Source organism: Lates calcarifer, linkage group LG14 (assembly GCF_001640805.2).
Source record: "Lates calcarifer isolate ASB-BC8 linkage group LG14, TLL_Latcal_v3, whole genome shotgun sequence".
Lineage (NCBI taxonomy): Eukaryota > Metazoa > Chordata > Actinopteri > Centropomidae > Lates > Lates calcarifer.
This window is the reverse complement of record NC_066846.1, coordinates 7,135,781-7,150,117: the sequence shown is the minus strand read 5'-3', so window position 1 is coordinate 7,150,117 and position 14,337 is coordinate 7,135,781. Positions and strand designations below refer to the sequence as shown.

Sequence of the window (14,337 nt, the reverse complement as noted above, 5' to 3'; positions counted from 1 at the left end):
AATTGATAAAAATGTTGCGCGCCATAAAAGCTGCATGGCAGCACTTTTTTGGGCTAAAATTATGAAAAACACACGCTGCTTTAGACATACACTTACAAACAGTATGTTAAGTTGTACCAACAGTTTTTTTGGCCGTTTATTTTATTCATTCATTTAATAATTAATATACATGATATATACATAAGCAAACAAAGACGTCCGTTGTCCTTGTTTAGCCGTCAGTTGCAGTAAAGCTTGGCAGTGCATTCTTGGCCTCTTTAACAGTGTCATTGGGTTTCTTTACTTCATCCTTTCACACACTTGTGTCAGTCGGGTCAGAGCTGTATGATCATGTGTTCCCACTGCAACAGTTCGATCCCGTTCATCCGCATCTCAAAAGTCTCTGCTCATCTGCGCCAGTACTGGAGAGAGACAAAACCAAAGTTAGATCAGCAGCTAAGATCGAACAGAATAAATCAACATTTTGGGAAATACACTGATTTACACTAATGAATTGCAATGATTGTCTATTATTATGTTGCTATCAAATGATATAGAATAAATTTAAAAAAATCTTATTTAAACAACAGCTAAATCCATTTCCCAAAATGTTGAACTATTCATTTAACAGTATAGAGAGACTACATTTTAACATGTCTAGGCTTCATCTGTAAGAGCTGGTGTTTGTTTTATTCTGTTTATTTCAAATTGTCTTTCACTATCATCACTGCTGAGCAGTACATTTAAAGTTTATGTATTGGTAAATCTATTAATGTACTTTTCTCATACTGGTTTAAGTTCAGTTTGCTGCAGAGTGAAATTAACTGGGTTAGGGTTAGGGTTAGAGTGTCACAGGCGTGTATGTGCATTTATCACAATATCATCCACAGTGTTCACTAACAGCAGAATCTCACCATGTCTGCATGAAGTAGAACTAAATCAAACCGTTTAACTGAGACATTATCCATTCTCCATACACTGTTTCCTCATTCAAACATCATTTTCACATTATAACAATATACTGATCCGTTTTTCTTCAGTAATACGCTTCTGTGCATTAAAGTCAGCAGCGTGGGAACATTTAAAAACATCATGCATTTGGAGAATCGTTACACCCTAACCCTAACCCTAACCCTTACTTATTAGTGTTGCCAAACTTTGTCAGCTCTTAATGCATGTTAGAAAACCCTGAAGAGAAACTACGAGCAAACAGACGTGAGATGAAACATGTTGGTTATTGACGCTGTGATGTGATCAGTCAAAAGTATGTTGTGTGTTTGTGTGCTCTTACCTGGGCAAACTTGTGTATCTGCTCGACCACAGCAGCAAACAAAGCGCCCACGCTCTCGTCAATCAGACTCTGCATGTAATGAACCGCCTCCTCATCTGACAGGTCCAATCGAAACTTGTCCTGCACCTGGAGGCAAAAATATTGAATAATATACGTCACTTGTTATTTCACCAGGCAACTTTGTACTTTGGCAGCTCTAAATGAAAATGAGAAGATGCTATGTGAATGTTTGTACCCATTAATCCTGTAAATCACTGTCATTGTTATTTAATGCTAACAGATTTCCATTTGTACAGATGTTTGAATTTGCTCTCAAAATGTCTGGATTTTGTCAAAGTACTGTTGATAAAAACATGAGATGCTATAATAAGATATATGTTCAGTTACGGGTAACAACACACTTACCTTCTTAACAGTCTTGTCAGGCTCCAGAGCGATGTCAGGAATATTGGCGTCCACCATGAGAGAAAACAGATTCAGGATCAGATTCGAATATCTGAAGAAACAAAGGAACGATGGATGAATGTTTTAGTGAATTAAATACAATTGGATTATACTTCTGTAGCTATCTACAAGCTGTGTAGGCAGATTCAGGTCAATGAAACATCAAATCAGCTGCCAAATACTTAAAATAGCTTGAAATTGACATTACTATATTTAAGTCACTACTATAAATTTCCCTGTGTAAACAGACAGACTGCATTACCATGTGTTTTAACATAATTGAAGCATATGTTTGCTGTGCTTAATCATCTAGCTCAAGCAACTTAAAAGCATGTGGCTGCATTAAAGAATGGAGATGAATGTATATGTAATATTAGAGTAAAATAAGTACTCTCCCTTAAACCTAGAATCTGATGGAGGCATCAGTCTTTCAAATCAAAGTCTTGCTGCAGCCTCTCAGTTTGAGCTTATGACTCTCCTCCATAAGAAAATAAATGAGTAGCCTGTGTGTCTGTGTGTGTTTAAACTCCCACCTCCTGAGGTGCAGGAAAGCAGTGTAGCACTGCTTCCTGAACTCCTGGTACTGCTCGCTCTGCATGCCTCCCATCCCCTCCACCATCTCTTTACTCAGCTTCATGGGCGGAGGCAGCGGTTTGGGGTCTCTGCCCAGGATGTAGCCGAAGTCGATGTGGAAGAGCTTCCCTGTGGATGAAAGGAATATCCTTTTAAAAAAACTGCTCAGTAAACTAGGATGTTAATTGTACGTATAAGTGAAAGAAAGAGTGTGTTCGCCTCACCAGTCTTCGTCAGTAGCAGATTGTCAAGATGTCTGTCTCCTACTCCCAGGATGTATGTGATGACACAGTAACCAGCTGGACGGACATGGTGAGAGAATAAAGATCTGTTAATGAGTTCTGCAGGTAGAGCATACCAACAGACTGAGCACAGACCTGATACAACTGACAAAAACACAGTCTCACCACAGCTCTTGACGTAAGTGTCCATCACCTCTGAGCTGATGCCGTACGGTCCCTTTTCACTCGGTGCGTGCTTCCTGAAGAAGCTCTGTTGAAACAAACGATGTGGTTAAAAGGACAGATTATTTTTTTCCTGTCAGTTACCTGCAGTGTGGTGAAGAAAGAGGACAGCGTGTAAGCAGTGTCCTGATTGTTTCCAGAGCCCTCCTCACCTGGATGTTGCCTTCAGTGGCCAGGACCTCAGCGACGGGAACAGACTGGACAAACTGCATGAAACCTGGAACAGGAACAAAACGTCTTTGCTTATTTTCCAGGTACTTTTTTCTTTCAAAAAATGTGTTTTGTTCATTATTTTGGCAGTGACTAAATGTCCTGTTGCTGTTTTTGCCAGATTCCCTCCACAAGAAGATTCTTTGTTTCAAAGGGACTGGCAAATCAAGTCTGTGTTATATTCTGTTTATAGAGGAGTCTATTTTCTAACAAACAGAGTTCTTACCGTGCTTGGTGCTGGTGGCCAAAACTTTGTAAGGTGTTAACTTCAGGTCCAGATTCTCTTTCCTCAGAAGCTGAAGACAAAATATACAAGTTTTTGTTGAACATTAAAAAGAACTAGGGGTCACAAAACAAGCAACAGCTGTTTCTGTATTACAATTGTTACAAATAATTTTTTTTTTCCATCACAAACTAATTTGCCAGGTGAAATTATTTTTACAATAGGAAAAAAAAACCAAAAGGATTGCAAACTGATCATAAGCCTGTAAGCTAACATGAAAGTATTCTTACTTTGTCCATAAGTGAGATGATCTGCAGGATGAGCTGGTCCTGTCTCAGGTCGTCTCCGTGTTTGAAGATGACTGGATACATGGCTCCATCCTCAGCCTTGAAGATCAGCTTGGCTGGCATCAGAGCACTCTGAACAATGTGTCACACAGATATCAGATTTAGTCAAGACAAACCAGGGCAAGCTGACCAAGGCATCGCACTGAAGATGAAAACAGGCAAGTTTTCTGTACCTTAAAGAGTGTGGCCGTCTCAGGAACGATGCCTCTGATCTTGATCTGAGGCTCCAGAGGAAGAGGAATTGGCTCAATCTCTGAGAGATTCACCTTCTCATTGTCGGCCAGGAGAGCCTGCAGCCGCTCCGTCTGCAAACACACACACACACACACACACACACAGAGTTAGGAACGCTGATGTTAACATCGACTCAGCACGATCAAGTGGCTGCTACAGTTTCAAACCAACCATCCAGAGTAAATGACATGTTTGTAGTGGTGCTTCTAAAATGCAAAACCCAAAATGGTTTTCTTTGCATCATGTACTTTAAACTGTTTAAACTGAATAATTGAAGCAAAGTATTTGTTTTGTGTGTATTTTTGTGTGTGTGGATGCTCTGTTATTTACCTTCTTCTTGCGGTTTCCACTCTCCCTTTGCACAGCTTTCATCAGCTGCACCAGTCTGTCTACAAATGTCTGCTGGGCGGCCAAGAGCGACCGCATCACCCTCACACTCTTATCACCCTGTAGAGAAGAAGCAGTGTGGATATTAGATTGTATGTTATTAGTTTGCTGTCAAATGCTGCTGTAACACAGACGTATCAGACTGCTGACCTTGAGTAAAGCCTGACTGAACCTCCTCATGACGTTCAGGTACATCTCGTGGGTCTTGGGGTCTCTCTGCTGAGTGTCCTGATCCTCACACTCCACGATCACATACCTGAGGGAGAACACACTGGTTTTGCTGACAGACGTACTCAGCGGTGATAACTTCTTCTAAGCTGCTCTCGTTCTTTAGTCAGAAAAAAACAACCTCGCTGAAATGTACTCACCAGTACAAGTAGTTGGCAAGAGTGGAGTTCTTACAAGCTCGGGAGATGAGGAACGTACACAGGTCTTGCTACAAAAAGACACACACACTCTCTTCATGACAGACTAATACAAGAGAAGTAATTTAAGCTTGTTTTACTTACAGTTACTTTTTGCCTTCCTTACCTCCAGATTCTCGCTGTCGGCTCCTTCCTTGCCTTTCTGTGGGGCAGAGGATGGTCCAGATGTGCCAGAGAGAATCTGAGAACTACACAAAGAGTAAAAAGGACCCAGAATTGATTAACAATAACACAATCAGAAAACATGATGGCTAAAAATATAAGTGAGATTTTCCCCTAACTGACAAGACAGTGCATTTAGTTTGACAGCTTTAGCCTGCGAGGGTCATTCTTATTTTCATTTTTAGGTCAACACAGTTGCAGAGTTGCAGTTCTCTGCATCCAGCTGACAGCCCAGGACTCTGGCCAGAGCTGTGGATCTGCCAGTAACATCACAACATCCAGTGAGTTCATTATGGTTTCTGAAAGAAAAATAATCTACCTCTGCAAAGCAGCAAATATTCTCCCAACCACTGAGAATATCTGAGATAAATTTAGATCCAGGCAGGAGGGAGAACAAAAGTTTCAGACCCCTCTGTGTCATTTTCAAACATTTTTAGCAACTGACCACAAGAGAACCTCCACATGTGCCTTCCTTCTGTCAAAGCCGCTAGTAGTTAGTTGACTTGCTAATGATCCACAGCCAGAGTAGCTGTTAATATTTCTAATCCAAGTGCTGACCTGTCCAGGCCGGAGTCATCTGAAAGTCCCTGGCTGTCTCTCTTGCTGCCTGGCTCCAGGCCTCCCTGAATATCACTGAAGTTCTCGTATTTGAGCGCCTGGACCAGCTGGAGAAGATACATGAGCAAGTCCTAGAAAAGAGAGACGGGAATAATTATAGTGATGGTTGATGAGGAGTTTAGTATTTTCCGTTTCCACTGAAGCTCAGATTCATCCCTGAGAACCTATGATATTTTTTGTTAAAGTGTGGCTAATGTATAAAAGTCCTGAAAACAGACCTTTAATTTCTGCTCTGTGGATTAGGTTAAGGTTTGAACAACCAACCCCCTCACAAAAACACAATTACAAACATGCTCAGGGGTTATATTTGAGATCGACCCATCATCATCGTCCAGCCACACGGTGCAGCGTACACTCCTCCTGACCCATCTCAGCCGCCAGAGCCTACCTCATCGTCCGCCTGCTGCAGTCGTGCCACGGCGTAGCGTCTGACCGTCGGGTTGGTGAAGTGGGACGACAGCAGCTCCAGGGAGTCCTCCACGTCCATGGGTCTCCACTTCCCCAGCAACTCCAGAGCCTGCTTGGCTTCCTGGGGCAGGTCCCAGTTCACACACTTGAGGAACTTTGTTAACGCCTGCACCAGGAGGAGGAGGAAGGATTCAGTGTGTATACAAGATGGTACTGGACACAGTAACAGGTTCTTATGTAGATTTAGATGTTACAGAGAACAAACCAGCAACACACCCACCTTCTCCTGTGTGGTGAGGTAGTATCTGAACTTCCACACCAGGTCCTGTTCTTCAGAGCTCAGCAGCTTGGTTGGAGGGTAACTGACGATGATCTGTTGGTGCAGGCGTTGTGAAATGTGACATCAACTTGCTATTAAATATCTTACATATACAATAATCTATTCAAAATAAAGGATATTGGGGCACTTTGACTTGTCTGGAAAAGGGAAAAAGAGAGCTGAGATAAACGCTAAGTGCTTCCTGCTTCTGAAAAGCAGCTGTGATTATGAAAATCAAAGAGCAACAACTATGCGTAACACCAAAGCAGAACAAGCGTAGACTAAATATATATGAATAAATTTACTTTTTGGTAGAAAAACTGCACTGCTCTTTTCTTACATTGAGCTGGTCTCGTGTTGCAGCGTTGGGCTTCAGGTCGTGATCTGACGGCCCACTACGGAGGCTACGAGCCAGTTTGTGATGTTTGCTCTCCACCAGGTTCTCCTATGAGGAAAAGTAAAGACAACATATACAATATATTGTGAATTAAACTCATTAAACTATGGTAAATCTGTACATAACTCCATTTTGTGATTCACCAACAACAGCAAAGTTATCATAAATCTCACCATCCCCATCTGTGGGTCAGGAACTTTGACAATGTCGCAGCTGGTAAGAACAGGCGATGTGTCGTCTCCATCCTGAATGGAGACCAAGATCAATACACCGATCAGCTAATACCATTTCCAGTGTTATACAGCTAATATGTGAATATTATGTGTTCTATTATAAATGTGGAAATACCTTTTCATAGTAGACAATGCTGTACTCCTTATCATTTGTTTTGACACGAGGGAATTCCACCATGAGGTACATGAAGTTAGAGCTACGTTTCTCACTCTGCAGAAACACACACACAAAGACGATTTTTACATTAAACTCCAAAGACAACATACAGTGGATCTGATTCATGATTGTGTATAAGCTCAGTATTTTTATAACATATAAAACAGAGTCTGTTAAACTGTCTCACCTCATTGATCATCTCAATCTCTCTGAAGGTCAGCCGGTCCAGCCAGTCCACCTTCACCATGTGGCCCTGTCGATGGGCCTTCGTCAGCTGCATGGACACAAGAGAGGGAGAAAGATGGGAAGAAGAAAGAGGGCAGCAAGAATAAGAAAAAGGTTTACTAAAATATAAAAAAATAGAGAGATTGAGGTTCTGTTGCAGCAGAACTGGTCACAGCATGGCGGCTGATGTGCAAACAGCTCGACCAATCATGCACAAACTCAGTGCCAGCAGCAAATCCAGCATCGCCTGTCACACACTCGGCAGCCAATCCACTCATCAGTCAGTGTGGGTGTCAGGAAATGTAAGCACACACTTGGCCATGAACAGGAAGCCCACAACTCAGCTGGTTAGAATTAGTACTCAACTCTTTAAAACAATATATGAACTGGCAGCAGCCTAGAAACAACCTTAGATATGTTAAGTCAACTGTACTCGAGATTAATTTAAAAAAACTGAGGAGTCTGTTTTAAGAATGAAATGATTAAAAAACAAGCCAATCCAATCAGAGGATGTTAAAATAAAATGTACTCCCTGATGCCATCCTCTAAATATTCCAAAATAGCTGCAACAAGTTTACAAATATATATTTTTTGTGTGTCCACATACAAATGAAATCCATGCACACACACTTACACAAAATACACTAATGTATGGCAACAGCAGGAAACTTAAAAACCAATGTGTGTGTGATGCTTTCAAGGACGCAGCCATACTCCTAGACAGACAACTGGTGTTCACACCAAAGCCGGGGTCAAAATGTATTTGCATGGGTTTATACTGCACACAGGTTTTCCACACAGAACAAAACAAAGTGTTCAGAGATTTAATATAAGTAAGAAGCGTTTAGAAGTTTCCTGACTCAGTCTGAATTGTCCTCATGTGGTAATCCTCATGTAAGTGGAGTGTGATACAAGAGAAAAGATACTGAGATTTATTTGCAAATATGTTTTGGCCCAGGCCTTGTTCACACACACACACGTACAGTACACAACACACACACACACGCATTCTGCATGGCCAACACTAACTCCTGCACTTGTACTCACATCACTGAGTACCTCCAGGTCAGGGCCCTGGAACAGATGATGGTTTAGACAGGGCTTTGTATCGGAGGGTTTCTCTCTTTATCCAATGCACACAATGTTTCCACTTCACCCTCCACCCTATCTCTTTCCCCTCATCATTTCAGTCCTACCCCCCTCCTTCTCCTTCTTCTCCTCCTCTCCTGCACCATTAACACTCTTCTCTCTCTCCAGTTCTTTACCCTGCTCTCCTGTCCACACACACACACACACACACACACACACTGTACCTTGGCGAGCCTGCCCATCTGGTCCTCTGCCAGGCTGCTGCTTGTGCGTCCTGGAGTGGTGGTTGGCTCCCCTCCATCCCCCTCCACCCCCGGCCAGACCTTCAGGTCATGCATCCCTTGCCGGAACATACTAGAAGAGTTCAGGAGGAGGTGTTTCAAAGCTGCATATCGGTGTTTTTGCACACGTTTGCATAAAAATCTTTGCAGCTGTGAGGTGAAGTCAAAGCTGATCTTTCAATACTGAACATCTGTAACACAACCACAAATAATACTGCAAGGGTAGACTCACCCATATTTGCCAAATAGAGTGACAGTGGTGCCCCCCACGGGTACAGCTCTGCCAGGTCCATAGATGTCCCACACTGTGAGAGCGACCTGAGCACTTTGGGGAAGGTCTGGGTACTTGACTGGCAGCCGCAGCCACTCGTTCCAGCTGCACAGGACAACCAGAGAGTGAACAGAGAGATGAAAAGATAGAGAGAGTGAGAAGACAAAAATAAAAGTCTGAGCAACTAAATGTGACTTTTCTGAAGCGTTGGGGAAAGGAGATTTGCTTTTTTTTTTAGCTCTAAATTGTGAAAAATACAGAGAATAAATGACAGAAAGTGAGATTCAATTGGCCAAAAAATGTTTAAAGAATACAATAGATAGACGTGGAGATTTACAGACTGAGAACACACAGAAAGAGACAAAACTGGAACTCACTTCCAACGAGTGCTGAACGCTTTATACGAAGTGCGAACGGGCAAGGCGAGGGGTTTTCCTTCAGCAAACACCTGACAGGTAACATAAAGGTCCGAGCAGTTCTCTTGGTAGAGGCCAGAGAACCGCAGCATGGGGTCCTCAAGCAACGCCTTGTAGCTCTTCTGCTCTCGCTTTCCTTCTAAACTGCCTCTGGATGAGATGGAAGCAAAGGAAAGGAGAAGCAAATAGGTTGTTTGTTGATGTTATCAAAAGTGCTACAACTTGTTCTGTCAAAAAAGTCAATATTTGTATTCATGTCAGGTTTGTGTTTTTTTAGTGTCCTCTTCAAGTTTTGGCTTGATTCCATTTTCTAATTATCTTATCCAAACAGGTCTGAGCATATTAACCCATAATGATAATAATCATTAGCTGCAGCTCAAAATATGACATTTATGACTCTTGTTGTGACACTGATGACAGCAGGATTCACAAGTGTCCCAGACAACAAGACTAGAGGAAAAAAACTGGCCACAGTTCACAGATGCTTCATTAATTGAATCATTACTGTGTGATAATTAGACTCATGAGTTACACACATGACTTTAACACAAGGACAATGGTGCTTTCAAATTCCTTATGATGTCCAAGTCATGGTGGAGAAAGTAAACATCCTATTGACTGGTTGAGTCAGTTGATTTCAGTCTATTGGAGAGTGAATTATTGTAATCAGTTTATCTATTGTGGGTAGACATTTATTCCAACTCTGATAACTAAATATAAGGGCTGCAACTAAAGACTCAGTCTGAATTCATTTGTGGGTTATTCTCTTCATTCAAAGCACAATTTACAAACATATATATAAGAGAAAAGTATCATAGAAATTGGCATGACAAGTGACTTCACTTATTAACCAGATCTCAAAACTGTTTCAGTACAAAGTCATTTACCACACCACTGTGGGATTTGTAATGACTTTTGGTTAAAATCTGAGAGATAGTCTGTTGTGGCGACTCTAAAGTTAGAAAAATGTATGTCAATGACTTGGTCAGACCAAGTCTTCATCTTTAAATGGTTTATGTTGAGGGGACTTTCCTCACGACGCAGCGGAGTCCCCACATCATGAGTAATACGAGGACACACACACACACAGCAAACATAGCGAGCATCCTGTCAAGTCACAAGATAGATTAGTTACACCGCTTGACAAAATGCGACGCATTAAGTTCAAAACTTACATCTTAAGTTGAACGTTGATGTCCAAGTCACAGCTGTAAACATAGTTGAATTTATCAGTGTCCATCTTCCGACGGGAAAACACTAGATTTTAACCAAAAACCTGACGATTTCAACATGAAATCCCGGACGGTTATGTGAGACTTTGCGGAGCGGTTTGGTTTGCGACAAGGCCTCGGATACAGCACAAAAACACAGCTCGGCGCTCAGCCAACACACCGTCCACACGGTTAGAGACCTTATCAGTCCGTACACGGCTTTAAAAAGATTACTTTAAGTGCCTGTATTCACGGTGAAGACATTATTTTAACGGCTGTCTCGCCGGGCATGATTTGGTGTTTTTGATAGCTACACAAAAACACAGCAGCAACGGACATCTACAGCCAAGGCTAAAGTAATCGATTCTAGATGCAGTAAGGCTAATAGACCTTAGCCGGCGATCAATGTGTCCTAGATCGATTAATCGAGCCTGGTGGGGAAAAGAGGGAAGTAGAAAAGAGGCGTGGTTTCCAGCATGATTATTAAAGGTACGTTACAAATAAAATACTTTAAGTACTTTTGAGAATTATTTTAGCTATTCAATTATTAGAATTGCTGAAAGTAGCAGCAATTTTAAAAAGTATTTTTAAGCATGGCTTTACCAACCTGTTAGGGCACAGTTTGTCTAGACTGAAGATAATCAACATGTCAGAAACAGAAAAAAAGGCATCATCTTATCAAGGATTCTACATACAAAGTGTAAAGATTTCATGACGACAGTCTCGTGAACTTTCAACACAAAGTTCTCTCCCAGTTAAAATGCACTTGTCACCAATTAAGTGCAAACCATGAAGGGCAACAGGCGTGTGACAGGAAAATCCTCATCTTTTGTTTTGATGAGATCCTCCCTTTTCATCAATGCTGATGACAACTAGTTGACAAATCAGGGTGTGAACTCATCTTCACTGTATGGTAGAGGACCCACAGGTTCTGCAGAGGTCAGCACCACCCAGCTGAACTTATAGAAGAAAAATAGTTGAGATGGTATCTTAATAAAAGTGCAGGACATTGATTTTTGAAATGCCTAATCTATCCCAGTCGTCCTGTATTTACCTGTGTGGTCATATTAGTGACAACTTGAACTGCAACAAGTCTTCATAGAATAAACTGAAGCGCCTGGGAGAGGCAAGTGTGAGTCATACAAGTGAATGAAGAGCCACCCCTGACTGATGAGGGGAGACCTATCAACACTCTCCGACTACTGTGGGGGTACCAGAGAAAAGGCACGTAAAACAACACGTTATGAGGCCCCGGGGCCTCCTGTGAGAGGTTTGAGAGGATTTTTCCTATGATCTCGCATCTCAGACTGCAGATAGCAAACAAGTGGAAGAACATGAGCTAATGTTTTGCTGGCCCAGGGAGTGATATCAAGCTGAACTATCAGGCCAGATCACATTTTTTATTTTTGATATTTTGCCACTTGGACACAAAGACTCCACAGAAATACACACACCAGCATACTATCATATACATAGGTCATATATTTTGGGAACTGAGGCCAATACTAACATCCAGGATTTAAAAAAGGAAACTATTAGCAATGTATAGGCTAAGTAATGTATACATTTTTAGCAAGATGCTTTTTTGATAAATAAGTTGTGAAAAAGTACTGAAAAGGAGATGAAACTGTTACAACATAAATGTAATTAAACAACAAGCACAAGATTCTCTTATTTGGTTTTCCCAGAATTTTCAGCCAGGCCAGCTGAACCTCTAGAAAAAAGTAAACTCATGGTCAAATTGATGTGTTAGATTGAAACAACCATCTGTCCACTGAAGCGTAAAACGTACACTTCCCATTTTCAGTCTTTATGCTGAGTTAACCAGCTACACATTTACCATAAAGACATGACACAGACTATTTCTTCATCTAACTCTCAGCAAGAAAGTGAGTGACATTTCCTGAAATTGCCTTAACAAACTTCTAATCAACATCTACTCATGAGCTTCAGCTTCAAACTTTACAAGAATTTCCCAATTTCTAAATTACTTCAAGAACTTTTCCTCCATCTGATATAAATGCCATTGCCATGCATTTCTTCTTCCCTGACACTCTGTGTGTCCTTCTTTCCTTTGGGGTTGGAGGGTTGGACAGGGCCAATTATGTGACATCATTAAAATCACTAAAATAAGATGTACATGTGTATTAGTCACATCTTCAGTTGCTGGACAGTAACCTGGCCTACAAAACCATATGAGAGTGAATGGTGATGAATCATGTTTGATAATTCCATCCCTCTTACTCTCCTCTCTCTCCTCCTCCTCCTCCTCTCCTTGGACATCATCTCTCTCTCTCTCTCTCTTTCTCTCCCTGCCCTCCATCTCACCTCTTTCTTACCCTTCCCTCTCTTAGTCACCGCCTGGATGTGTCATTGTTTCTATCACTTTAGAGGTTCATGCCCGCTGAAGCGCAGCGAGGTGATCTCCAGAGCGCCAAAACACAAGATTCCCTCCTCTTTACCCCCCCATCCCCAACTCCACTTCAAACCACCACCACCTCCTCCTCCTCGTTCCCAATGGATGGCACCGCTGACGCCTTCCACAGCCAGGACTGTGGGCCACATGACGGTGATGACCACACCTCCACGCCGTGGCCGTGAAGCCTCAGGATGTATAAATGAGGGTGCAAAGGGAGAAGAGGGACCAGAGGCTGACCAGACCAGAGGAAGATGGAGATCACCACAGTTAGATGGGTGCTTGCAGCTGTAGGGTTTCTTCTGTGGAGCAGTGGTGGATCTGCTGCACCCATGGAATGCCACTTCAACTCCAGAGGTGAGACCCCAAGCTTTAAAATCTCATTGGCTATCTATCTATAGATCTCCATTCTTTAAATAAATAAATAAATGGATAATCCTGAGCTAGTTTTCTGACTGCCACATGTTGTTCCAGCGCTGTGTGTGTTCGAGGGAAGACACTACTCACTGGGTGAAACCTGGATGGACAACGCTTGTATGCAGTGCACCTGTCTGCACCCAGTCGGTGTCGGTTGCTGCGAGACGTGAGTACACAAACATCCTGTGTGGTTTGGTGCCCAGATGCTCACAGTCAATATGCTGTAGTCAGCTTCAGAGAGACTGAACCAAGTAGCAGAAGCTACTTCATTATAGTGGATCTAAATTGATGCGTCATGGCAAAATGTAGGTTGGAGTGAACTGCATTTGGCAGTGGTGGAAAAGGTATTAATGGCCTTTACTTAAAAAAAGTAGCGATGTAATAGTGTAAAATTTCACTGTTAAAAGTTCTGTTTTGGTCAAATGAAAGTCTTTGAAAATCAACACCATAGCTGGCAACCTCCAGTGATTGTTGTTTATGTTCCTAGAGGAGCATAGTGATAGGGAGAGTGCAGAGGAAAGTGATTTTTTTGAAGCCTGAAGTGCCTGAAAAAGTGCAAAAAGCCAATGAGCTTTGTCCTTTACCTTTCATTGATCGTTCAGGGTGCATCGGCCGGTGGACTTCCCTGCGTGGTGTGAGGTGCGGGTGGAGCCAGTGACCTGTAAAGTGTCTCTGGTGCAGGCGGCCGATCCCCGTCTGCCCTGCTCCCCGGGCGAGGACATCAAGGACCCGAGTCACGGATCACTTCAGCTGCAGCAACAGCTCAACGGGTAGAGAGCCACTCAAACTGACGACTATCTGTTCAGTCTGTTTGCCTGTGAAACCAATACTCACTACAGTTAAATGACAGTAGCTACTTTTGTCATATACATACTGTACAAATATAAAACATTAACAGCATGTATAAGTTTTAATCAATGAAGGAAATGTGAGCAACATTTGTCTGTGAAAGTATATTTAAGTAAAACTGCAGTATTTCCCAGCAGAGAATTTTTTGTTGCAACATGCAAACAAATTTTGGAAATTTAGGCACCCATCTTCTTTAGATAAAACTCCTTTGTTTGACATTAAGGATTCAAATTGGCAGTCTGACTGCCTACAGTGGTCCTAAGCCATAAAGATGTCTGTAAAGGAATTTGT

The 14,337-nt window shown here is 42.1% G+C and overlaps 2 protein-coding genes across 4 annotated transcripts; one reads left to right on the top strand and one right to left on the bottom strand.

Annotated features, from left to right (window-relative positions):
* Positions 1-106: 106 nt before the first annotated feature.
* On the bottom strand, positions 107-10,704 carry pik3c3 (phosphatidylinositol 3-kinase, catalytic subunit type 3). Of its 2 annotated transcripts, XM_051075761.1 has the most exons (26): positions 10,329-10,704; positions 9,115-9,303; positions 8,699-8,842; positions 8,410-8,539; positions 8,144-8,170; positions 7,059-7,145; positions 6,830-6,925; positions 6,655-6,726; positions 6,425-6,529; positions 6,046-6,138; positions 5,746-5,931; positions 5,298-5,428; positions 4,684-4,765; positions 4,521-4,588; positions 4,303-4,408; positions 4,096-4,212; positions 3,705-3,836; positions 3,475-3,603; positions 3,188-3,257; positions 2,904-2,968; positions 2,695-2,779; positions 2,512-2,586; positions 2,248-2,416; positions 1,676-1,766; positions 1,271-1,396; positions 107-401 (listed from the first exon to the last, which is right to left on the bottom strand). In XM_051075761.1, the coding sequence occupies exons 1-26, from the start codon at positions 10,391-10,393 to the stop codon at positions 387-389; spliced, it is 2,655 nt and encodes an 884-aa protein (XP_050931718.1). In that variant the 5' UTR covers positions 10,394-10,704; the 3' UTR covers positions 107-386. The 2 variants fall into 2 exon arrangements, with proteins under 2 accessions (XP_050931718.1, XP_018560676.1); XM_018705160.2 differs by lacking the exon at positions 8,144-8,170 and having other exon boundaries at positions 10,329-10,703.
* A 24-nt stretch (positions 10,705-10,728) lies between these two features.
* msmp1 (microseminoprotein, prostate associated 1) lies at positions 10,729-14,316 on the top strand. Of its 2 annotated transcripts, none has more exons than XM_051075763.1 (4): positions 10,729-10,853; positions 12,756-13,137; positions 13,255-13,363; positions 13,800-14,316. In XM_051075763.1, exons 2-4 carry the CDS (start codon positions 13,035-13,037, stop codon positions 13,969-13,971), a joined length of 384 nt encoding a protein of 127 aa, XP_050931720.1. In that variant the 5' UTR covers positions 10,729-10,853; positions 12,756-13,034; the 3' UTR covers positions 13,972-14,316. The 2 variants fall into 2 exon arrangements, with proteins under 2 accessions (XP_050931720.1, XP_050931719.1); XM_051075762.1 differs by having other exon boundaries at positions 10,752-10,853; positions 12,719-13,137.
* The last annotated feature ends 21 nt before the right edge of the window (positions 14,317-14,337 follow it).